The 27,111-nt window shown below is 39.4% G+C and overlaps 1 protein-coding gene and 2 non-coding genes across 3 annotated transcripts; 2 read left to right on the forward strand and 1 right to left on the reverse strand.

Moving 5' to 3' along the window:
• On the forward strand, positions 1-26,650 carry LOC106154205 (chordin). Its single transcript, XM_013528478.2, has 22 exons — positions 1-710; positions 8,096-8,196; positions 13,514-13,646; positions 16,868-16,945; positions 17,816-17,936; positions 18,174-18,267; positions 18,529-18,670; positions 18,871-18,999; positions 19,546-19,616; positions 19,872-20,013; positions 20,315-20,421; positions 21,022-21,156; positions 21,445-21,601; positions 21,910-22,130; positions 22,289-22,402; positions 22,573-22,779; positions 23,049-23,148; positions 23,819-23,946; positions 24,250-24,358; positions 24,661-24,827; positions 25,188-25,281; positions 25,525-26,650. Exons 1-22 carry the CDS (start codon positions 608-610, stop codon positions 25,596-25,598), a joined length of 2,727 nt encoding a protein of 908 aa, XP_013383932.2. The 5' UTR covers positions 1-607; the 3' UTR covers positions 25,599-26,650.
• Positions 19,325-19,407, forward strand: Trnal-uaa (transfer RNA leucine (anticodon UAA)). Its single transcript has one exon. It is a non-coding gene; the product is annotated as a tRNA-Leu (tRNA).
• Positions 20,595-20,677, reverse strand: Trnal-uaa (transfer RNA leucine (anticodon UAA)). The gene has a single exon. It is a non-coding gene; the product is annotated as a tRNA-Leu (tRNA).
• Positions 26,651-27,111: the final 461 nt, after the last annotated feature.

Raw genomic sequence — 27,111 nt, forward strand, 5'->3', positions numbered from 1 at the left:
TGAGCGAATGACAGATAGACGGACAGTTGACTAGACTGCTACTGTGAGGTAACAAACATTCGCTGGGATCCGCAGAAGGAGGTTGTACAATTCGCGGCAGTGCACTTCTCCGACGAACGTTCTTCTGAAGTTTACCAGTGCACAGTTAGATTATCACAGCGACTGATTACACACGGGCTCATTGATTCATATTCTTTTTACTTCTATTTATAGTGGACTATTGGGACCAGTTCTACTGACCGGTGGTGGGCAGACGCATTAAGTGTGGACACGAGCGTTTGTTAAGACGTACACAAGACCTACACCGTGTGATTGCTTTGAAATTTGAACAATTAACGTCGAGCGGCATGCGGCTCGTCTCAAGCGCAGTTTAGCGTGCTACAGCAAGTCTGTCTGCTAGGACTGCCTGACTCACGGCAGCGGCGTGCAGCGGTTTAGGCCCGCTCCTTTCCTTGGATCTTTGTGAGCAGAATTTTACACTCATTTGGACTGGAAATTAAGGAGTTTGCATCTTAGACTTTATTTTGCGGAGGGCAGACGGGAGGATTACCGTGGACTTTTCTCGTTGAGGTATCTAGGTATCTTCAAGCAGACGGAACAGAGGAAAATGTTACTGTTAGCAGCTGTGTGCATCCAAGCTGTCGTGAGCGTCACGGGGCGACTACCGTTACATTCCGATAAAGCGACAGAAATGGACTCTAAAATCCCTGGTAAGTTAACGAAATTATTGTATTTTTAATCCTAAGAACTAAGACAAAACAGAATGCCACCGAAAGTAAAAAAGTAGGGGCCCTGAAGTCAAAAATGCACTCAGCGTTTCACGAAACATCCCCGGTAATTTAAAGAAAACGAACAAATTATTCAATCACGCTGGCTTTCGTTTTCTCAGGCATCTCGTCGTTCCCGTACAGGTGCAGGCCGCGTGCGGGCGCCGTACTGTCTATGGGAGACCTCGTACCTCATCCTTAACAAGTTAACTTCTCTAATCCCTCCGATCCACCGTTACATCACGGGTCCCTAGCGTTCCCCCTTGAGACGCTTGGTAATTCCCCTGCTAATTAGCCCATCTCAATTTGATTAAACGATCAAATATTTTACGCGGGTTATTGCGAGTAAAGTGATTAAGTGATAGGCTGATTAAACAAGAGTTAGGGATAGATTACTCGGGATTAAGTCGCCTCCTGTCGTAGTTTCAGCTGTTGGGCGTTCATTTTGTGTATCATTCTACGTTTCTTATTCTCACCTCCCCTTAATATGTATCCATATTTAAAAACAACGGGGGATTGATACGAATACCCCTCCTCGCTGTGTGTTAATGTTACGTACAGAGACTTGAGTGGTGTTGTAGGATTACCAATAAGTAATTTAGTCAGTGTCGCGTCCCCCCCCTCGTCCAAGCAGTGTTCTATGCTTAATACGGCTCTAATACCCCCATTCAAACTGGTTACCTAGTATTTCATAATCTGCACTCGGTTTTTGTGCAGCTTTGTTGCCAACGTACACATTGAATACATTGAATGTGTCTCTGTAAGGACAAACTCATTCATTAGTATTGCGCCGTGTACAGTAAGCGCCGGGGGCTGTTATAACGACACGGCAAGACGTAATCTACACCCTTCATATTTGAAGTTATAGGAGCGGTTATGAAGTTCGAACGCGAAATCCGTTCTGTTGCTTCTATCGCCGCGGCGTCTGATCGCTCTTATGTAGCTGGAACGCCGTGAACTGGTTACCAAACCCCCGGTTAAATGTAGTAGAAGTAATGGTTACTGACGCTAACTTTCGTCTGATAATGTAGTGTAATGGTAACGACCCTAGTCGTACGTCTACAAAAACAGCAATACCGCTGGTTTAATGGCGAAGAATCATTGTTAGTGTAGTAGGGAAGCGGGGTTGTCATAATGGAGTGAAAATGTAAGTTGCGAATGAAAAGAAACTGGTGCATTGATGGTCTGCATTTCTTGCCTTAAAGATCCTGATTATTACAGAGGTTAAGGCTTTGAAGGAGGGAAGGACAGAAATACATGTTCTGTGAGTGAAGCTGTTGGCAGTGAAAGTGAATAGTAACAGGGCCTTTTCTCTCTCCTCACCAAAATCTAGATCTGGGCAACAAAAGTTGCTTGCCACTTTTAATCGACCTTAAACTCGAAATCACAATGCCAAACTTGGGAAGTCAACTTGTCTTGAATTCGCCACAAAGACATATCAAATAAATGATGTTAATGACAATAATAATGGTAAGAAATCTAGTGTCAGGATTTATCAAAATGATTCATTCACCCCGCACGTCAAGGTTCTACGAAGGGGCGCGCCCCTAGGCACGTTAATGGGAGTTAACATTAGCTAAGCGTGGCCTTCAGGGTGTCCAGACAGAGAGAGGAGGGGGGTTGTAAGGGCAGCGATGTTAACGGACTTATCAACCGCCTAATCTGATTACACCACATCAGAACAACTGTTTTAAGACGCGAAAGAATGCACCGATTTACTGCAAGATGGCTAGGGTTACGTCAGACAAGGAGACCAAATATGTTTCCGATTTTTTAGAACAGTGCCCTCGGCTCACCCAGCAGAATATAAATATAAGATATATCTAATTGGTGGTTTATTATATAAGAGTGTTTTACCCCCCAGACTTATCTTTGTAAGAACGTGTGTGTATTTGATGCACACTTTCCTATGCACGCCGGCTATATAGTACAATAAGAATGGAAAGGATGAATATTTATCCGAACCCCCTCCTTTCGACAAAAAAAAAGAAGAAAAACATGCTCTCAAGCTGAGACTTACAATTATACAAAGCCGTGGCAGATTTAAAATTAAACTGTTAAAACTTAAGTTCGGAAGTTGTTGCAATAAACACGCTCGGGTCTTTATGTAATTGGTCTGCATCAAACTTGACAGTGAAAAGAGCAAAAAAAGGGGCAATGATCCTGTATCGAGTAAATATCATTACCCCATGGATTTTCTAAATAATCGCCCACGGGGCCTTGTTATTGTTGCTAATGTTCATACCGAGCATCATTATTAGTGATCATTGCTTGTTAAATGACTGTCCACTCTGGGTCAGTTAAACAATTTTGGCCAACTGAGGGCAAACAACTTAATATCAACCGCATCTTCTTAGAATCGTGTCAGTATTAAATCTGACAAGCACTCCAGTTCTTTAATTCTATGTAAACAAGGAATGGGGAAAAATCTCAGCATTTCATTTGTGGTTATGCTATTTAATTAGCTGGTGATAAAAATGCGGTTTTGAACAAATAGATTGGTATGTTTGCAATGTGGCGGTTGAGCAACTAGCCTCAAGGTTGAAGAGATAGAGAGAAAGTGAGAGAGAAAGAGAGAGGGGGGACGCAGAAGAAGGGGGATCCCACAGCTTGGTCACAAATACCTGTGATTTAAGGTATTTGAGATTGTTCCAAATATTTAGGGTATGTGTCGGCGTTTAAGTGTTTTGCCAGCGTTTCCACACCTGTGGCAACCGCAGCCGACACCTGTGGGGCGAGCGAACAATGGCGAGGAAAGTGATTCTTGTAATGGAAATAAAACAAAAACAGGCGCATTATGTCACTTTGGGACAAAGGCAGAAACTTGCCCGACCCATCTGAAAAGAACGCAGTGAGGGGGAGGGGGGAGAGAAACAGAAGGGGGGAAGTGGACGTAGTTAGTCACCGACTTCCTCAACTGATTGTGTTTTAAACACCCCCTCGTCTTTGTGCGCCTTTCTTCGCGTTTTATGTTTTTCACACTTCAAGTGCTACTGTTTCCCTAAGCTTATTGAATTTGAGGAATCTATTAGCTGACGATTTCCGCGAACGCTTGAGTCGTTTTTAAATAGATGGTAATTTCCTCATCGCCTTTTTGTTGTCTTCCCTCGTGTGTTTTTGGCAGTTTCTGGTTCATTGTTTACCCCCGAGAAGCCCGATCGATGGTAAAAGAGATAGCGTCTTGCTACAAGCTGCCATGGTCATCTGTGCCCAGTCTTGACCGCTTGACCGGACGCTTGTCTAGATTTAACAACAGATGGACGACAATGGGTTGTCCATTTAGAAAGTCGAAAATAAAAATGAACATTCCGTCTTCAGTATGTCGCCGTGGGTTAAAACCACGTCTCGGACAGTTTATAATACATTTAAATTACCAGGAAAAGTTTTTTCTGTTTACGCAAGAATCTTGTCTGTTTTGAGTCTAAAATAATGCTAAATATTCCTGACAATGAAATAAAGTTGAATATAGAAAATCTTTATCATAATAACAACGAAAATTAAATGATGTTCCTCAGTTCTAAATCATTCACCGTCATAGTTACAATGAGGAAACTAGAGGATCAGAGAGGCGATACCGCCTCCGAATATTGTACCACCAGCTGGAGCAAGCGCATTCGTATAGACCCCCACATACACAAAAGAAGGGACACAGCCACCAGTCTTATGCTTGACAAGCTGTAAAAATGCAATCAACAAGAATTTTCAAAATATGCAAAAAATATATATAACTTAAAATGGTACAATCAAAGTTAAGTTCATCATAAGGTAGGTCAAAGGTCAATTTCAAGGTCACAGTAAATTGCCAGTATATGACTTCCTATTCAACTTTAATGGTAACTATGGACCTATCTCTGCCAGGTTTGGAATTAAAAGAGAAAGAAATTTGCAAAGTTCAGTTCATAGTGAAAAGTAGGTCAAAGGTCAATTTCAAGGTCACATTTAGATTGCCAGTATATGACTTTCCAAGCAAGTTCAATAGAAACTATGGACCTATCTCTTCCAGTTTTGGAGATAAAAGGGAACCAAAATTTGCAAAGTTTAATTCATGATAAAAAGTAGGTCAAAGGTAAATTTCAAGGTCACACTTAGATTGCCAGTATATGACTTTCCATGCAAGTTAAATAGAAACTATGGACCTATCTCTGACTTCCTATTCAAGTTCAATAGTAACTATGGACCTATCTCTGCCAGTTTTGTAGATAAAAGGGAAGAAAAATATGCAAAGTTCAGTTCATGGTGAAAAGTAGGTCAAAGGTCAATTTCAAGGTCACAGTAAAATTGCCAGTATATGACTTCCTATTCAACTTCAATAGTAACTATGGACCTATCTCTGCCAGTTTTGGAGATATAAGGGACTAAATGTTTTAATTTTGGAGTTACCATAATGTGCCATAAATTTCCTACAGAAAAAATTAATTAAAATAAAGAAAACGTCATTTTGGTCAAAATTCTTGAAATAAGAGGTGCTCTGAAGTTCCAGATGTTCAAATTTGATGAAATAATGTCATTTTTGACCACAAGTTGTCTGGTTTGCCAAGCCTTATGTTTTATTTTTCCGGAGTTCAAAATTTATTATCCATTACAGTACTGCACATTTTGCTTTCACCACCAATATGTGCCAGTATATGATTTCTTATTCAAGTTCAATAAAAACTATGGACCTATCTCTGCCAGTTTTGGAGATAAAAGGGAACCAAAATTTGCAAAGTTCAATTCATGATAAAAAGTAGGTCAAAGGTCAATTTCAAGGTCACATTTAGATTGCCAGTATATGACTTCCTATTCAACTTCAATAGTAACTATGGACCTATCTCTGCCAGTTTTGGAGATAAAAGGGAAGCAAAATTTGCAAAGTTCAATTCATGATAAAAAGTAGGTCAAAGGTCAATTTCAAGGTCACATTTAGAATGCCAGTATATGACTTCCTATTCAACTTCAATAGTAACTATGGACCTATCTCTGCCAGTTTTGGAGATAAAAGGGAAGCAAAATTTGCAAAGTTTAATTCGTGGTGAAAAGTAGATCAAAGGTCAATTTCAAGGTCACATTTAGATTGCCAGTATATGACTTCCTATTCAAGTTCAATAGTAATTATGGACCTATCTCTGCCAGGTTTGGAGTTAAAAGAGAAAGAAATTAGCAGAGTTTAGTTCATGGTGAAAAGTAGGTCAAAGGTCAATTTCAAGGTCACATTTAGATTGCCAGTACATGACTTCCTATTCAACTTCAATAGTAACTATGGACCTATCTCTGCCAGTTTTGGAGATAAAAGGGAAGCAAAATTTGCAAAGTTCAATTCATGGTGAAAAGTAGGTCAAAGGTCAATTTCAAGGTCACATTTAGATTGCCAGTATATGACTTCCTATTCAACTTCAATAGTAACTATGGACCTATCTCTGCCAGTTTTGGAGATATAAGGGACTAAATGTTATAATTTTGGAGTTACCTTAATGTGCCATAAATTTCCTACAGAAAAAATTAATTAAAATAAAGAAAAGGTCATTTTGGTCGAAATCATTGAAATGGGAGGTGCTCTGAAGTTCCAGAAGTTCAAATTTGATGAAATAATGTCATTTTTGACCACAAGTTGTCTGCTTTGCCAAGCCTTATGTTTTATTTTTCCAGAGTTCAAAATTTATTATCCATTACCGTACTGCACATTTTGCTTTCACCACCAATATGTACTTTTTGATACAGCGTAGCTCGAAAACCGTATGAAATACAAAAAAACGGAGACCACCTCCAGTGTTGGGCTTTACATGCTCTACAAAATGCAAAAAAGAATGGGTCTCTAGCATTAACGGTTCCCGAATTAGAGACAGTTTTTAGTTTCGGTATCTTATGGCCGCTACTCCCGTTAAAATGCACCGATTGACCCCAAATTCACGGAGATGAAAGATGACCTGAAGGGTATCATTTTCCATTAATATTATTGGTTAAGTCTGTGTGATGTCTGAATAACAGCGCAAATAATTTTTTTTTCGTAAAAAAATTCATTTTTTTGAAAAATTTGGCCTGTTTGACCTTGAAATAAAGGTCAAAGGTCAAATCCAAGGGCATATTTGAAATCTGCACATATGACTTTTGGAAAGCCGTCTGTAGAAATTTTTCCCATAATTCCTTCTGTAGGGTAGATAATTAGCATTCAATTTTGCCATTTTTGGACAAGGGTGCATTGCAATGAATGCCACACCTAGACCCCAATACCGACAAAGCCCAAATTTTACGTGGAACGAGTTGAGATTATAGGTGACCTAAATCCAAGAGATGGGTATGGGGGCCCTTACCGTCTAGGAGGAGAAGCGGTAACGGTAACATGGCGGCGGAGCCGGCGGAGCCGGCGGAGCCGGCGGAACGGACCGGACGGGACTAAAACCATGTGTACCGCCAGCGCTAACGCTGGTGGTACAATAAACGACTGATTAAGACCTTTTAAGCAACATGTTCCATGTTGACGTATGGATAATTAAAGCTTCTCTGTAACGAAGTCAGTTTTGTTAGTCATGACAATATAATATCAGATCAATCGTCGAAATCTACAAACAGTTATAGCAAAAAATATGCGCCCGTTATTTTATCACATCTCGCAACTCATAATGCACCCGTCAAGGTTCGTAAAGAATCGAACGAAAAAACCCTTTTGATAATCAGCTAGAAATAAGAGAACTTAATGCGTGGGTAGGGGGAGTCGTTTTAATGAAATATTGATTCATGATGCGAAGTTGTATTAATGTTTCTGTAGGAGGATTCTTTATTATATTTATACGCTGGGGACGTCTTGCAACAGAAAATGATATTGCTGTAGATTAATCTAGCTGGGTAATAGAGCTATTGGTATTCCTTGCAAACAAGATATTCTTGTGATACAGTCAGAACATCAACAAGTTCCAAAAAGATATGCTCTTCCTTCAACCGCATTTTCTTTCATGATATCAAAATAATGAACTGCAATTCAGTTCTTCCTCCCGGCTAATGTTTTCTTCTCTGTGTCGTTATCATCAACAAAGGCCAACTAATACAACATAACATGTGCTGACTGGGCGTGTTTCCTTTTTGGGAGAACACTCAGCATGAAGAGACTTTTTTTGTGTTTATCTGTTTGCCATTTTTTCAAGGCCGGTTCATTGTTATTTATTTATCTATTTATTTATTTATTTATTTATTTATTTATTTATTATCGATAATCCCTGTTTGGATTTTAGTTTAAACAAAAAATGAGGATGTTCATAACAGCGTTTGTATTTATAATTCGTCATTGTTTGAGTTATCTTTTATATCAGGAAATACTGACAACTCTTTTTATTCTCCGTTTTTAATCTCGTTTTCAGGCTGTCGACTTGGCAATGTATTTCATGAGATAGAGGCCAGATGGAACCCCAGCATGGAGCCCGTAGGACCCATGTACTGCGTACAGTGCACGTGCGCGCCGGTAAGTAACACGCGTTCTGTTTAAACAGGAAAAGATCATGACCGAAGATCAGGCAAACTTGCGTCATTTGGTGATTGAGCTGTTAATTCAGACGAACTGGAATCCCTGGGTAATTTTGATGCCTAATGGCGAGTTTGGATCAATCACCGGTCTAAAGTTGCCTTGGTTTGAATGCGGTCCTTGACAGTCAGCAGTAAAGGTTTACAAAGTCATTATTTTTATCATAAGTATCCTGAATTTAAATGGAATGACATCGTTTATTCTTGGTCACTATGGTCAGGGTGGGGTTAGGATGGGGGGGGGGCAATATGGGGTGGGTACTAGGGGAAAACAACAAGAACACCAGCAAAAACACAAGCTCATTCACCAGTATACTTATCCGTTCTCTTCCGGCATTTTGGATCAATGCACCAAAGGCTTCTGACATGAAAACTTAATAGCCCATGACAACATATTCGGAGAGCTCTAGTCCAATAAATCTTGGACATACAACGAATGTCAAATAAAAACGCATTATCGTACATTAAAAAGAGGGAAATTATTTGCCGATGTTAAAATTATACAAGCCTTTTTATGGACAGTTATTGTCATAAAAGGGACGTGTTTATAGTATCGCGTCAGCTCTTCTGTGTCTGCGCGGTTATGGCTATATATTTTAGGCAAATGCGTTTATAATTGGATCTTTATGTCAGCATTTTATGAGAAACATAGACGACCTCGAATCTGAAGCTTCCAGACAGATTGAAAACATAACGGGAACGGAAAATGTCTCATGCGTTAGGGCAGCCTCCATACTGAAATGCAATTCTGCAAGAAATATTTTTTTGATGAAACGGGAAATGTTCAGCCTGTAAGACAAGCTTCATCTTGAATCGCAATTTCGCGAAACATTAAAACACTGCTGCAAGATTGGATGAGGGGTATTTTCGGCAGCCCCACGTGTAATCAGCCGGCATGAGAGAAACGCTCGCTGAGCGGACCGACTCTCAGATACATCGTCTTAATAGTAACATAATGTCGGTATCCCTGTAAAGGTCGATCGCGATAGATTAGTTGTAAAATCCATTTCTCCGCGGTGAAGTAACATGTATCTGACATTTCGGGGGATAACCCTGACGCTGAAGAACGACGGGAGCAAGAGAGAAAGATGGGCGCTAGACGCCGAAAAGAGCTGACGTCATTTTAAATAAGTGTTGATCGTTTCGACGCGATAAGGAACGAGAGAGCTTGGTTGTGAGTTATATGTACAATTTTTTCGTGTTTGCAAAGGACGCGTTTTTCTTAATCAGGACTAACTGGAGTGCGGCGATTCCACATGACGTCATCACCCTTGGGGTTCCGCTTGATGATTGTCGTCTGCCAAAAAGTGCGGTTGTTCTTTGGAACACTTCTTTGAAGTGTCTTGTATTAATGAACGCAAAACAGGGTTGTTTTATATTAATATCTGTTGAAAAGAGAGAGGGGAAAGAGAATTTTTATTTTAGTTTAATGTAATGACATGAGAACGCTGAAAAACCAGCGAAAACATTGATATTGCTGTTTTCATTGGCGAAAAGGTTTCTGGCATATTAAGCAATTATAATAATAATAATATTTCATGAAAAAATTGGACATAAATGTTTTTACAATCACATGCAATCTAAACTACTGTGTAACTGCAATATGAGTTCAATTGTTTCATATAAATGTCGCATAAAGAAAAGAACAGACAAAGTAATATTTTTAAGATGACTACAGTTTCACTGTAACCGCCTTTGCCCCCCCCCCCCCCTTCTGCAAATTTCAGAATGTGAAATTCACAGTGTGTCTTTAACCGAATGATTAAGGAATAGAGAAAAATAACGTGATTATTAGTAAGTGATGATAGATACACGTTTGTTTGATGATAGATTTTCCGGTTATTAGAGAGCTGATGATTGACGACAACTTAATAGTTTACGCTCCCCTTCAGCTGTTATTGCCATCTTAGGTCGCTTGATGATTGGTTTCATTCAGTGCGCCCGTCCAGTTTAAGTGAGAGTAATACGAGATGGAACTCTCATCGCTTTGGGTGTGATTATCACTGGCTTGCAGAGAGTTTTTTCCCCTCATATCCTCATGTTAACTTTCTGGCGTCCACTGAGAAACAGCCCAATACTGGAGCTAAATAGTTCGCGTTTGGTTGTACTCCTTGAATCATACAGAGCTATTTGACTTGGAATTTGTTTTTCCATTAGATTTCAGCGCTGGGCGGTACTGTTTTTTTCTTTTTCGTGTTTTCTAGATTTGACAACATCATTATTTCCCAAGGCTGCCAAATATGCTTTGAGTTAGCTCACGAAAGAAATAACACGTCTAGAAAAAGTTTGAGTCTAGTGTTTGGATGCATTTTTATCATTTTGCCCAATCACAAATAGTAAACAACTTGTCTCCTCCGTGTTCAGTTCTATCCGCAATACCTCTCGCTTGTATATAAGTTCGGTTAAAAAAAAACAGAAAAAAGAATTTACAGAAACAACATTTCCTCTTCTTTTCTTGCGAAATTGTGAGACAAATATAATAATCTAGTTTTGTTTACATTTGGCGGGCAAGAAGAAAATTTGTTTGGGTTTCTTTTGGCAAACGTTGTTATTGTTTTTAGAGATTCGCACGTGCAGTGAAAGACCACGGGGGTTCGCTTCTTTTTTCACCCCATTCGACCTCAGTTATAATATTTTATATAACTTAGGAAAAGAAAACAAATTCCAACGTTATATATCATATTTAGTCGGTTACTGGTAGAAAACAGTTACAACAGAAAAATGATAACAAAACTGAAACTTTTGTGAAAAATAATAGTAGTATTCAATTATTAGACGAAAGTGCACTCAGGTTGCACTTTCAGACAAATCAAAGAAGCCAAATTAGTTTTAGTGCTAAGCACCCGTTCGAAGTGAGTCAAACCGTCGATGAAAGGTACGCAAATAAGATGATGTATTCCCTTCGGAAGTGGTTTCTAAATCCAGCCAGTTCAAAACGTCTTTCCCGTTGTCTGGACACATATAAATATAGCGCAGTTTCTGACAGATATTTTGAATGGTGAAGTTTGGAAATAAAAAAAAAAGTAAAACGGGCATGGGTGGCATCCGGCAGCGTTTTAACTGAGATCTTTTTAGACGAAGGTCAAGACGTATTTGCTTGGATTGTAATAAAATACCTTGGTCATGCTGGGATGAATACCGTACCCCGTACCCTCCTCCTCCCCCCCCCCAACCACACACACTAACACATAAACAGCATTTGTGAGCAAATACAAGCCCCCCCCCCCTTTAATAATTACATCTTTCTTTTCAGTTAATTTTCATTACGTTATTATAATTTATTAACCTTATCGCATGATAATCTTAACTTTCTCCGTGGCGAGTATACCGGTGACTCTCTTCGCCACAAAAGTTTTCGTGTAATTATTAAAAAGAGCAAAAATGCCTCTCTATATCTGTAGTATTATAGATAGCTCCCCCCAGAGTTATAATGGGCGGGCACAGTGTAAAACTCTCCTTCCTGTATTCAGCTTGAGAACCAGGTTAGACGAAACGGATATGGGTGCAACCTCGTGAAACTCAAATTAGAATAAACCGTTTTGCATTCATCGTTTGAGTAGCCTGTGTTCTTTATGACTGTTAAATTAAGAACGCCGGTGTATGAGTTATGGCAAATAAGCGGCCATCACAGCGCTTAGACAAGTTAGCCTATCTCAAGGCCTCATAAATGTTAGCTGAAATATGAAGGGAACGCGTTGAAGAGACGAGGCCAGAATTAACACCCCTTTTGCCGCGTTTCACATTTCGATTAAGGGTGGGGGGCCATGGAGTTTTGATTTAATATCAGGCATTAAGCGTTAGAGATCCACGGTTTAAACAAGAGTTTTATTTGTAGTAAATAGACAACTTTAAAAACGATTTTGATATGTTATTTCTCTGCGTCGAAAGCAGTAATTCAAGTTAATCGTTTCTAAGAAATAAAGCTTCTGCCTGATTAGATATGGGGTCTCTGCAGGAGTTGACTTGAAATAAAGTTGTTTCAATCTTATCAGAGGAAATCAAGTTTTTTTCCAAGAACCTATTTTATTAATTTGTTGCTATAAGCCATGATGTTATGAAAATATTTACAAGATCTTGTTGCTGAGGGATGCGGCTGGTTTTATTGTTACACAATAATCGCATTGTTTTACAATAATTATCTCCAACCTTTGGTACGAATCTTGTGCTCTCTCTCATGACGTCATAGTCAAGCAGACGACATTTATTGGCACGTGCGGCAGACGACAGTATTTCGTGAATGGCAAAGAGAGCGAGCGAGGGCGTAAATTGCGTTTCCCCTTATCTTCTTTATAAAAGCGGTAGGGCTTGTTGTTACAGTAGCTAGTGACCAAACCTATTGGAAAGTCACGTAGCGGACGCAATGAACGAGCAAAGTGTTAAGCCTAAGTTAAATACCAGTTGACAGCAACATGGGGTGAACGAAGCGTCGCTGAAAAGAACGGAATTTATGAGATAGGGCTTAACTTCATAGGTGGTAATAATCGTTCAGGAAAATGCCTCTAAGCCCCTTTCAACGGGGCGGACGACAACGCCCTTTGAGCTGCGAGATTGTTTTTCGAGGTCATTAATTTCACATTTATTTATCAATCAATCGAAGGACAATAAAAGCCGCATCCTGCCTGCGCGTGTTAGTAGGTGAATGCCAAGGATTTCCTCCTTGCTCGGGCCTTTCTCACGTCGGACGCTGACTGCTCTTTTATTAAGACGTCAAGTTCTTGCGTTGAATACCTTAAAATGGCAGGTGAAAGACCTAGATAAAAGATTAATCTAAAATAATTATATGAAGTGATGAATGTAATCAATAAATATGAATATTAAATAACAGATTAAACAGTACACCGCGGTATCGAAAGTTGTATTGCAAGTGGGATGGGGGTGTAAGGTAAAACACCTTTGCAGTGATTATTATTGTTTTTATTACTGTTCTTCTTGTTCTTGTTCTTCTTATTACTATGATGATGATTAACATTATTAACATCATCATTTCACTCATGAAACAAAATTAGTGGCATAGAACTCATGTTATATAGTATAATAATTATGCGGCAACTTATGTACACAAATCAGTTAGAATTTTTGTTTGATTAAATTGGTTAATGCTACTATGAAGTAAAAGCCGCCATTTAGCTTACGAATATCTGTATTTTAATCATATTTTATTCTAGAAAAATGAAACTCTCATAGTTGTTTTTTTAATTTCCTAAATATGTTGGAAATCATCTTTGTGCTAAATATGTCGGAAATTATCGTTGTTTCAGGTAATGAAAAAGGGGGTTTTGCAACGAAAAGGCCGAGTCCATTGCAACAACATCAAGAATAAGTGTCCGAAGCTGACCTGCAGTGACCAATGGCTACCGCCAAAGAGCTGTTGTAAAGTCTGCAGAAATGACCGTAAGTAAAGAGACACCCTTTCTCCCTCCCCCATCCCTACAGTTTGACAGAGAGAGAGAGAGAGAGAGAGAGAGAGAGAGAGAGATTTAGTTTGCCCCAGAATAGAACTAACTGATGACTCACATTATCTATGTGACACTCTAATTGCTTAACTTATTTTATTCATGGGATGTGATTCTAAACGGTCAATGATATTAAACGAAATAGCCTATCAGCCATTGGATCTGAGTGAACCGTATATGGAATGTCGGCTTCTTCCTCGAAGTCGTAAAAGAAATTATATTCTTGTTAGATGGCTGAGATGTCGCACAAGTTGGTGCTCAAGTATGTCAGTTGACATTATGAAATGGATTAATTTCGCTTTGTGTAATAGTTTAATGTGTTTTCCCTTTGTCTGTCTACTTAATTCTTTCTCGACGACCCCCCCCCCCCCCCTTCTCTTCTCTCTCTCTCTCTCTCTCTCTCAAGCGAACAGCGGTCTGGGAGGCAAATGTTGAAGATATAAGACACATGCCGCACACGCAGGACTTGAACACCATTGATTCGTGTCGTTTGCGAGAAAGCTTTGAAGTACGACAAAATGGTCCCCGACCCGGAGTTTTGTGATGGTGTTTCTGAGCAAACGACAGTTGTGGTTTCTACCCAGACGACAGGGGCACGTTTGGGTGTCGTCTGCTGCATTCTCTGTCCCTGGAAATCACGCCATGTGTAGAATAAAGAAACACAAGACACAATGCAGCCGCCTTTACGCTACAACAAAGAACATTGTGAAAACAAGGGGAAAAACATGCGTCAAGACAAGCCTATCATGGCGCTACCACCCTCATTTCTTTGATCGGAAAATACACGTAATGCAGTAAGGGAAATTATCTCCCGCGGGGAAGCAGGATTTGGCCATGTACTCATGCTTTTGTAAACATTTTGATGGGACGTCTGCCGCGTCTTATTGAAAACGGAATGCATAAAATGAAAAAATCTTTAAGGAAAGTTTGAGGAACGCAGCCTCTTCTTCACATATAACCGAAAAAGTATTATTGGAAATATTTTTATATAAAACGCGTTCACTGTCCATTTACAATGCTCTCCCTTAGAAAAGTCGTTTGTAAGGGTCACATATGACATCGCTTTAGGAAATTTGTTTGCCTGTTTCTGTCTTTCTTTTTTTTTCACTTTTGAAGTGGAAAAATTCCCGGAGTGAATGGTATTTTCTTTTTTTATGCATTTGTTTTCGTCACCTCTCCCAAGACTTTCGAATAATTATAAACTATTTGTCGAAAGGGCAGGGTTTTACAGAAATGGAAAAAATCTTGTTGAAACTACTGAGTTGAGATCAAAGAAAGGTTACTACGTCTTGGAAAAGAATGATTAGATTGAGATTAATGGCGTCTTGTTATATTTAGGACTCGAGCAGTGCGTCTCAAACGCTAAAGTGCAATTCTTTGCCGACGAAATCTCAATTTTTGCTGGCGATGGTTGCATGTAAATAGAATTAAATAAAAGCAGCGAATTGAGCCATCTTTAATAAATTTATAAGATTACCCGACATATTCCTTAGAATTACCATTGCCCACGAATAAAAGAAAATTAATAAAAACTTTTTAAAAATTGCCTAATTTTTGTCTCGCGAAATATATCAAAGATCATTAAAGTCTTTTGATGTAATTTATGTCACATGATAAACGTGAACAAATAAAGCAACTAAGATACGTCATCGACAACATCAGCTTAACGACCTCCGTTGACGGAAGACGACTGAGGGTGTTTTAGCAACGCCGAACTAGACTACTCAACGACATCTTTTAACTATCGAAGTTTAACTTTAAACGAAGCAATTTTTTTATCTACTTTGAACAGGCGAAGTGCTTTCAGTGGAGTTGAAATATAAGTAAAACACGGCAAGTTCGTGCAAGCGGAAATCGTCCTCCTCAGAACATTTTTGTCATTCTTGCTCGGCGTCGTCGAATGAGAATTTGAATTGTAAAACAACGCACAAAGATACTTGGGAAAGTTTGAGCGAGTTTATTATAGTTTCTACTCAAGTCAGGGGTTATTTTTTACGATCACGTATTCTTAGAGCGTTGTTTTTTATGTTAAAAGTCCACGGGGTGAAAACAGCGTGATTATTTATTAAACATCGACGTATTGCTCACTGTCTGTTCTTGCTGAAGTCATGCAGGGGAAGCGCAACCTCATTTTCACGGACACCAGAAAACTGCACCTTAACTACCAGAGAGACACAACAAGCCATGCGTTTGAACTACTTATCCATGACAACGACTAATACATCTGGCCGCGTTTGAGTATTTTACTCAATGGAGTCCGTACACTTCCTCCCAAAGCAGCGTGCGAAGAAAATGGAATGGTAGTCGTGAGAAGGAGTGTTAAGTCACCAAAGTTATGTTGTCCCACACTCCCACTGTAGGACAAGACGCGCGGCGCCCGTTGGAACGTGCTTACCATTAAGATCTATTAACCATACGACCCGAAGGGGTAGTTGACGAGTTACGTGATCACCGAAACCCACTGACTTCTACTTAGTGAAACACACGGGACCGGGAAGAAGAGAGCGCCCCGTCAATGCGGCCCGCGAACCGAATGACAGTCGTGGCCCCGCCTAGACGTGTGTCACAATCAGCGTCTTGTTTGTCGCTTTAAAATGTGATTTTCGAATTATTTGACACCTGGGTTCAACAGCGCAGACGAAGGGATAAATATTACGTCTCTTTTGATGGTGTCTTGAATTCGTTGCCAAAGGCAAAAAAAAATTAGGATTTTGAGGATATCCTCGGTTTCGTAACATACTGAGTATAGGAAGGACTCGGGGTCGTTTTGACACATATTTTGACGGAGAGTGCTGTAGGGAGTTGCTGGAGGTATGAGACCCATCACCTTCTCACATCAGATGACGGCGACAAGAGGAGGACGTAGTCGCTATGGCAACGTCGTTGCCCTGGCAAACAGCCTCGCGGGATTTGCCGCTGTGATGACGTTTGTGGTTGCCAGTATGTGTCGTGCCCGCGTCATTAACAGATTATTAATTTACTTTAATTATTACTTTTTTTATGTTTCTAGTTTTGTCTTCCCCTCTTTCCCCTTACAACACCAATTAAGGTTTTATTAATAATTTTTTTCCAGAGATTCACAGAAAGATAGGATATATACTTAACAAAATATGTTTCTTAATCAGGGAATTATAACAAAAATTTAATTTTTTTTTACAGCAAAAGGTGTCACCACGTGGAGCACAGAAGACAAAGCCGTCAGTGACACCAGATTCGGAGAAAACTCACACATCCAAGGTAGGCAGAATCCTGGGTCCTTTGATCCAAAACACCAGGGATAAATTTAGCCTGCAATATGCGGTTTAAGATGTCGTTTAGCATTTATACTTGTGTTTACATTTTCTCTGTGATTTTGAATGTAGGGCCATATGGCATATTTCCAAAACAATGGGGAGAACATTCCACTATGAAACTCAGCTTTTCGCTACACTTGTACCTGAAGCACGCCATTTGGCAGCCTGCCTTGCATCTCGGTTTCTCCTTTCACAGAATTACGGAATCGCGGTGGATGCTTTTGAAAATGTCCCACATTGAGCGCCAAACCTTTGTTGTAGAAAAATATTAACCGAAAATTTCTGCACTTTCTTTCAATGTCCAAGACTTACCAAAACCGTTTACATGATGAATAGCCATATACCTGTTTTTGAGTTTTTTCAATGTTTGAGTCACTCTCCTAATTGAGGAAGAGACCGGGTAATTTTTCTCCTAACGGAAAAAATAGTAATTAAAACATAAAAAATATTTTTCGAAGCGTAATTTTTTCAACGGTTTGGGATTGTTTATACTATAACGACAAAGAGAAACGTCCAAATTTTTCAGTAAAACGCATTTCGGTTGGATATAGGTCAAATGCTCATTGCATGCTTTTAACTGAGCCTCACAAATCTACCCCGGCATTTGTCATCACGCAAATACGTCGTCGTGTGCTTGAATATATTTAGGCAGTCACGTCGTCCTAAAGCACCGTTGATATCTCCATTAAAAACCTGTCAGTCAACTCATTCAGCATTTGAAGGAGAGCACGCCGCCAGTAAGCCTCGCTCTGAAATTTTTGGTGTAATTTTATGGACTGAATAGCATTTGCTTAAATGATTTTCTTCATTTTAGTGTTCACCAGTTTGCTGACCGGCAAGGGCGTTCCCGAGGCTGTGGCCACCAGGGGCGTGGCAAGAGGCTACTTCACACTTACTGAGGGCTCTTTCCATTACTCCGTGCATTATAGCAGAAGGTAAGTTGCGATTGCAATTGTGTTTGTGTTGGTGGTGTCTCAACTATCACAATTAGATAATGAGCACACCCAGCTACCGCTGAATGCTTTTTCATAATACTTCTATTGTAGCCCAAATTTCCAAAATATTCCAATATTTCTATTTTATATCAGAAGCGTTTTTCTTTAACTTTTTATTGAAAAAATTAAAGTGTATGTATGCCAATCCTTAAATAGATAAATACATTATATCTTCAGGTTGGGATCTCCGACATATATCAGATTTACGGACGAGAGAGGAGAGACCTATTACCAAGTGCCAGTGGTGAAAACAGAACAGTTCAAGAACAGAGTAAGAATCAGTTATTCCATTGACTTCCACAATATCGGTGGTACTTCATGCGCGCGTAATACTGTGACTGCATATAACGCGCGCATGAAGTAAATAACAGCATTATTCATTACGCGTATGGCCATTTCAAATATAACTGAACTTCAGGAAACAATTTTACCTTACACGCAAAGCATATATAATATGTAATGGTGATTTGATCCTTAATTCCATTATATTCAGAGTTTCCGGAGAAAATCATTTGTTCTCGTTTACTTCTAGGTATGCGGGGTGTGGGTTAATATGCCGGGGATTTACCAGAAGTTCCTGGAGAACAGAAACCTTTTTGTCACACTGGCTACAGACAGATACCCGAATGGCGAAGTTTCAGGTCGAGTTATAACTCACAAAGCTTTGGAAGAAGGTAAGGTCTTTTTAGTGTCGCGATACTAAATCTACTTCGTCTAATGAAGAATAAACAAAGCATATAGTTTCGGCTTCAGAATAAGACCATTTTTAATGAAATGGTTATAGTTGCGTCCTTGTACAGTAAACATAGACAATCCCATGCAATTATTGTTTTTATTTATTTATTTTATTTTATTTTATTATTTTTTTTTACAGAAACATTCAGTGGTCTTCTGGAACCAGAAGTTCCAGACGGAAGTGGTGCAGCGGCCATGATGACACTTGGACGCTCAGGGGATGACCTCAGCTTTGTTGTCATGTCTGACGGGCTTCTAGCCGAAGGAGGTAAAGAACTCTATCAACAAGCCGTGTTTTATTGGGGCTGCTGGCAGATACTTTACTCGACGTATGATTTTAATTAAAAATCACAAATATCAGTAACATTTTTATTTTGTCGCTGAAATTCACAATCATGTTTTCTGTCTCGCCGACAGTAATTTGAACCGCTTTTTACCTGCATTTTGTCGATAATTTAAATGGATGGGAGTTCGCATTCAGAAAAATCCCTCCCCCATCCAGCTCTCATGATCCCACGTCAATGATTACATACGAAAAAACTAAATTTGTGCTGTTTTGGCGAATCGCGCACGTGTCTTACGTTAGTAATCGAACCAGGATGGCCGAGTGGTTAAGGCGTTGGACTTAAGATCCAATGGACAAATGTCCGCGTGGGTTCGAACCCCACTCCTGGTAGCTGTGTTTTTTGTTCATACACCTACAGACTGACTCGGACAGTTACCATTAATCACTACTAATATGTTCTTGAGGAGGCATCGCGAATGGTTTTTTTGTCTTTATTTAATTAATCAGACTGGCATATATTTGTTTCAGAAAGCACAACCATTACTTTTTTGAAAGACGGCAAACCAGTGAAGAACCTGAAAGTTAGAGCATCGTCTGGGGTGAGTCATGTCAAAGTTTTCATCAGAGTCGGGACAGAAGTCATAAAAATTCGTTAATACGTACAGTACGCGGATGGTATTACAACTAAGAACATTTTGTCGATATCCAATTTCGACCGTCCATATAGGTTTGAGCTTACAAGTTTTAGGCATTACTTCTAGCCCAAAATTGAGTCTACTTGACCAACGATAAATTGGCAATACGCCTACTAATGGGATATTAAGTCCCTAATGTATTTCCAAATACTCTTTCAGTCCACCGAACTGATAGAGGTCTGGTCATCTTTGACCACGCAGGAGTCCCGCCAGCTGGCCAGAGGGAAACTGACCATGGTCGTGGTCAGTGATAATGGCCGAGAGGTCAAGGGGGACCTAACACCTAAGTTAACGTGTAACGGTGAGTAGACGGTGTTTTTATGCTGGTTTTGGAGATTCTTGTTTTAAAATAAGAATACCTGTATTAAGTTTGCGGTTCACACATTATTGTATGTTGAGGTTTATTCAATGTAATGCGGCATAAATATTAAAAGGTCTGGCGTTTTTCAATACCTTAATATGTACACACCCTCAATAACTTCACCGTGAATTTCAGATTTTGCCAATGAATGTATCCAGCAATAGCTGTCTCCTGATCTGGCGTCAATTGCATTTATTCTAAATATTTGAGGTTAACAGAATATTTATAAAATTTACTTCAGAGTTCCAAGGGGTGCTGTCAGGCAGGGAAAGTCTCGAGAAATCTCGCACAGCTGCCGCGGGATCTGCTATCATCACCATAGGACACGATGGCCGAATTCACTACAAGGTAAGATAATAAAACAAATGCCTTCATAAATTGGTTTCAGGGATAACGGACTCTTGATAGAATCATGTTTGAAGCAGTGTTTTCTGATGAAATAGGCATCTTGTTTGAATTTATTATTCGCCAATAATGTAACTAGTGATAATGAGATCGCGTCATGCACCAAAAATGAAGCCTACCAGGAGTGGGGTTCGAACCCACGCGGACATTCGTCCATTGGGTCTTAAGTCCAACGCCTTAACCACTCGGCCATCCTGGTTGGAAATTTTCACACTCAGATCATCAATAACTGCGCAAAAATCAGTACATAGTTACGATTGCACAAAAAGCCTCTCTAAAGTTTAAGATCAAGATTTTGGAATCTTAAAATATGAGTGCATATCAGTCCACCTTAGTAAGGAAGAAAAACCAGAAACATAAGCAATGTCTTTGAACTAAGCCTCTTTTTCATTTATCTTGAATCAAAGAAGACAGCCAGGAAATAAAAATCAGTTATCAGAAGAAATTTATTTTGTGATGCCAAACCCAGTTCGGCGGGTATAGTTAGTCTTAGACCAATATTTCACAAGAGCGCGGCAATCATAATTTGTGGTTAATTTTCAGGTTCGTCTGCTCGGTTTAGACAGCAAGGTTACCGGCATGACCATGGAGGGCGCTCCGAACAGGAAAGGCCGCAGGAAGAGAGTAACTAAGATGATCAAAGATTTCAAAGCTGACAAAGGATCTTTTGATGGCTGGGTAAATTAAATTTCTATTTTTACTTTAATTCTTTTAAACGAAACACACGGGTCATATGTGATAATTACCAAACACAAGCTGAAAACCAAGGGTTTGTTATAGTAAAGTATAGTAGAGAAAGGAATTCCGAAGGCTTAATCCTGTGTGTTGTTGTATATTTAACGTATTTTATAACACAGTATCGGCTATCTTCTTATTCCTTATGAACTCATCACATGTTCTTGTTTGGAAGACGTGAGTTTTGAGAAATATACATTATGTCTTTGAGCTTATATGCTTTTATTCTAGGCAAACGGGACGTTCGGAAAACCCAACTCTCGCGAGATTTACATGCTTTTACGAGAACAGCTTTTCATAGATGTACAGACTGCAAAAAATCAGGACAGCGCTCTAAGAGGACGCGTCACTCAGCTTCTGTATGATGACCGCTTTAACAGACATACAGGTAAGATCGGGTGCTGCCTGAAAACCACGTTACTGGTTTTGCTTGTAGCATGATAACGGATGCGGTTAAAATGTGAAATAATACGAGGACAAGATAAAAATGATATGTTCGTTTCCGTCTTTATGATAACAGCGGATTGAAGGATAATTATAAATATTGTTTGGAGATGTTGAAATCGCTCTTATTATGAAAAGAAAATAGTATCTGTTTTAAAGGTGTCTGGGATAGGCCTACTATAGGCTAATGGTAACAATTATAAGAAAATTTATAATAAAGATATCAATAACTTTTCTTTATTGCCCTTTTAGGCCACCCATTCGTGATGTCAGGTTCGAACCTCAACCCACCTTTAGCAGCGGGGACTGCGGGCCACGCCTGGGTCGCTTTTGACCGCGCCTGCGCACTGAACTTCGAGATCGTAGTTTCCGGTTTGAGTCGTGAAGATGACGGCACGTTCGTGGCGGAAGTTGGAGACGTGGTGAACGGCAAGACGTATGAGAAGAAGATAAGAGGCTTTACAGGTTCTAAGGTGAGTCCCGCCCCGTCTTACAATCTACCGTTTTACATCAAAAGTTAAACTCAAGCATGTACATAACCGAACTGTGTATTCGTGTGTTGCCTGAAAATAAATCATTTAAAATTTAAAAAAAGGTATCTTTTATAAACAAAAATCAATCTTCTTCGCAGGTATCGGGCAAAATCGAAGATTTATCAAAGGCTTTCTTCCGTCATGTGGAGTTGGGCCAAGCATATGTGCAAGTCAGCATAAAAGCACATCCCAAGGGCGTCATCCGGGCACCTGTAAGTATCACGTGGTATACCACATCGTCTGATTTATATGTTTATATACCTTCTTTGACCGTTCACTTATCTGTATTCACCTCGAATAACTGATCAATGTTAATGAGTAAAAAGAGTAAAATTTTATATATTGATCATTCAATTCGGATGCTGTGATTTTTTAAAATCAGGTTCAAGCAACTGCGCCTGGATACTGTTATCGTGACGCCACTTCCTCACAGTACCCGGATGCTACAGGACATATCCTTGAAGACATGAGCAACAATATGGTGGACGAATACGTGAGCATCAAATGTAAATACGAGGGCGCGCTTTATGAAGATGGCGAAACATGGGTACCAAACAAAACTGATGTCTGCACCACTTGCAGTTGCAAGGTACGTTACACATAACACATGGGCAATAAAAAAAGTTAGACCGATTGGTTTAATTTTTAGACGGTCAGAGATACACGCTTTATTACAGCATTAAGGCGTTAGAAATCAATAAATACATTGTCCGAAAAATAAAGGTTTGCTCTCACAGGTTTCAAGTATCGAATACGACAAAGCAAGCGGTTATTTTCTCAATGAGTTTCACGAGGTTTGACGGTTATTTAGCTCAGGGTGTTCCATATAAACTTACTTTCTTATTGTGTACCTTCCAGCGTGGACAAACCCAGTGCCAGGCCGTCATCTGTCCCGCAGCCAAGTGTGACAACCCGGTGACACTTCCTGGAGAGTGCTGCCCCACGTGTGTACAGAATGGTGAGTCACAACTACCGCAATTTGCACTTCAGGCACAACTGTCACAATGTGGTGAAATGGCACTGGATTTGGTTCGCCAGTAATGAAAATGATGATGATGATGATGATGCTGAAAAAATGATTTCTTCAGAATGTGTAAAATGTACTACACAAATTGAATTCTGCCAAATGCCCCTAAAATGAAAACGTAGGTGGTGAGTTTTAGACTGACTCAGACTGTCAGCCAAATGTCAAGATAGAAAGAAAAAAAAAACAAAAAAGAATGTACAGATTCTATTTGTGGCAGTTGTATGTGCCTCAGTGTGCATTTCAGAATCCGATTGCTAAAGTTCGTGTTAAGATTATTCAAACGCTAAAGACTTCTTGTGATGCATCGCCGCATTTGATACCTGGGTTTACGTAAACGGTCGTATAATTACAGGCTTTGGTAAACATATCTGTTTATATAAAGAGCTTAAGGTTAACGTCTGCAAACACACTGTATAAATTTCTATTTCCTCCAGGTAATGATAGCTTAACTCTTTAACAGAAATAGCATTGTATGAAGGTCATTTGAAGTCGAAAACACCTTGTTTTAAGAGAAAGTTTCTAAAAGAATTTTGTGAATGTCATCTAGAATAAAGAAAATGTGGCAATTAATATTTTCCTTTCCTTTTAATTCTGTTTTTAGAGAAGAGAGTGTCTCCAAGTGACCAGTGCTACTTTCCCGGTGACAAAAAGTGGCACAACGCGGATACTCCATGGCACCCTTATGTACACCCGTTTGGTTTTGTCGTCTGCGCAGTCTGCTCTTGCGTGGTAGGTTTATTTTTGTTGAATGCATTTTCACAGTATGTGTCTGTAAACGTTATTTATGAACGAATCTGTTGATGTTAGTTAAAGAAATAATTAATTTTCTCAGTTTCGATACCATACAATGCTCATTTCAGATGCCTGATGACTTACTCATGTACACACACAGACACGCACGCACACACACACACACACGCACACACACACACAAGCAACAACAACCACGGCAACTAAAATTGAGATACCAATAAGCATTACATAATTACAAAATCCTGCATGTAAAAACTGTATATTCTTTTTCTACTTAAGCCGGGAAAGAACGAATACAACTGCACCAAACTGAGCTGCCCGCCTCTGACATGTTCCGAACAAGACGCCATCAGGGTTCGGGAGACAGATTGTTGTAAAGTTTGTCCAGGTATGTTCAAAGCCTTTGTGTGTTATTCCATTGCTAATAGCATTTCCTATTCTCAATGGTAAATCTTATGTTAAGTGCTCCTAATATTTCAACATTTTCTCCATAATTTGTCATTCTTATTTGTCTTTTGCATTATTGAAACCGACAACGCACATTTGGGTCTTTCTGTCTAATATATGATTTTCCTTAACTAGGATTATGTAATTCTTTAAAAGATCGTTTAATGCATAAAATGCATTTATGCCCCACAGTTTTTGTTTAAGACCGCACCCACCTCACTCACATACATTTATCTATTGCAGAAGTGACAGCGCCCCCTGCAAACAGTGTGGTTGACCAGCCAAAGATGCAGCGAGATGGGACTAAAGCAGGCTGCCGGGTTGGGGAGAGTTACTACGAGAACGGTGCGGAGTGGAACCCGAGGGTACACTCGCTGGGGGCCATTAAGTGTGTGACGTGTAAATGCAAGGTATGTTTGTGTATTGTTCGGTCAATTTTGGCAGTTTACTGTGATTTTAGGTGAAGCGGGGGGGGGGGGGGGGGGGGGGGGGGTTATAACAATACCCCCTTCCTCACCCCCGCCGGCCATCACTTTTTATTTGGCGATTTTATGATATGTGTGATTTTATGATTCGACTTTCGACTTTAATATTGATGTAAACTTAACCCACAATGATGTGCATTTGGTTATAAAGCTGATAATTGTTTGGAGTTAGTGAGTTATTTGTTTTTTTTTCTTTAACGTGATATTCTTGCTCAATCATAAGTTAAACAGGTTTGTGTTTTTCTCGTATTTTCTAAGGTGAATAAATTAATCCTGTTTTTACAGAATGGAAATGCGAAATGCAGGCGGCCAAGATGTCCAAAACTTTCTTGTAGGCGAAAGAAGAAGGTAGAAGGCTCGTGCTGTAGAGTTTGCTCAGGTACGCCAACTATCGTGAAAAATTGTAAATTACGCTATAACTTCTGTTACGTATCTTATTATCTTTAAGAATTTCGCCATGAGGGAAGTTTCATTCAAGGCCATAGTTTTATTAATTGTTGGGTATATTTTGTGTAAAAACAGTGTCAAAACTTATTTTGTTTTAGTTAAGATGTACCTTTCTGAATCTGTAGCGTTTATTTATTTTGAACTTCTTATGAAATTTCCATTTTATTTATTACAGAAGACCAGTCTCCTAGGCGAGGGAGGAGAAGAAAGAACAGAAGAAAGTCTTCAAGACAACAATCTACACAATAAAATAACATGTAATCGAAACTAGCAACGGAGAGAGAGAGAGGACTCTAGTTTATGAAGCCAGAACAAGATTCTCCCAAATACAGTCGTCTCGCTGTTGAAGTGACCGTCATGTTGAGACCTTTGAGCAGGAGCGTAGCAGCTTTTCTTATTTTTTGAAGCACTCTTATCTGCGTTTGAGAAAAACAAATGAAACAGCAGTCGATCCTCTTGGCTTATGTTGCCCCGCTTCGCTGTGCAGTACGTAGTACTCGCTGATCTGCCTCTTCCTGCCCTAAAACGCTGCTGACGTATGGACTTGGTGCACACTTACAAGCGATTACGTGTACTGTGCGTTTTGATGACGGAAACAAATTTGGGTTAAATCGCCCATAAAATTCACAGATTCACTTGGGGTGCAAAAACAAGGACGCTCAAGGCGCAGTAACGGAGTTTTCCTATTGTTAGACGTTCCAAGTTATAATTACGAACTTGAAATAAAAAAGGATGGATCCAAAAGTCGTAATATGATTGGATGCCCAAAAGGTGACCATGTTTATTATAAGCGATTGCACACAATTGGTCAAACCGGTTGTTGTGTTCACGGACGCAAGAACAATTGAATGGTGTCGATTTAATATAATTGCAACTGCTTCAGTGAATGTTTTCAGTTGCGCTTAGATAGATATGATTTTGCATTTATGATATAAGTAACAGTTGCGAGAAATTATCTATAGTCGCACTATGTTATGGCCAGGTCTTGCCAATGAAGCATAATTTGAAGCAGTTACACTGCAACTTGTAAAATATTGCTGTACATATGTTAAAGTTGTATAGAAGAATTTACGTGTGTTATTTATATGTCGGTAAAGACGGTTGTATATATGAATGGCAAAGGATGATAAGTAAGCAATTCGCAATGAATGAACAAATTAACATGACACACGTTTTTTCCATGAAATAGAATGTTAATGTTCCGACTATCTCAAAAATACAGATGGATGCTGCAATGCCTTTTAAGGGTAATCGGCAAAAGTGCATTACGTATTTAGTAAAAGTGATCTATTACTTGCTCACCTAGATTTTGTAACTGATAAAATGCAAAATAACTGGTACGTGAGAATAATTTTGGTCAGACATGACGTTGTACATGGTTTGCAAAAATAGGTTTCCAAACGGAGAAGTGTTGACTGTCAGCTATCGTATTCAAACATCACGTGTAGTTCAACAGTGTGCCACGGTTCGTCACATGATTTGTTGTCATTTACTGCTTCGCCCACAGGACGCTCTGAGATGTACTTTTAAAAAAGGTATTAACTGCTAACACATTTCACATATTGTATATAACTTGCAAATGCTATGTACATAATCCGAAGCCTTACTATGTGTTCACTCGCGATCGTTTTGATCATCCCTGTTGCGCAAGAAAAATAAAAAAGGTGACAAAGACAAATTAAAAGGGTGATTTGTTTTCGTTTTGTATAACTTACTGTTTGCGTAGATGCAGCAGTTTTCAACTGCTGACCCATCCACAGGA

The sequence above is a fragment of the Lingula anatina genome, chromosome 9 (genome assembly GCF_051362555.1).
Source record: "Lingula anatina isolate TDL-2025a chromosome 9, LinAna3.0, whole genome shotgun sequence".
Classification (NCBI taxonomy): domain Eukaryota; kingdom Metazoa; phylum Brachiopoda; class Lingulata; order Lingulida; family Lingulidae; genus Lingula; species Lingula anatina.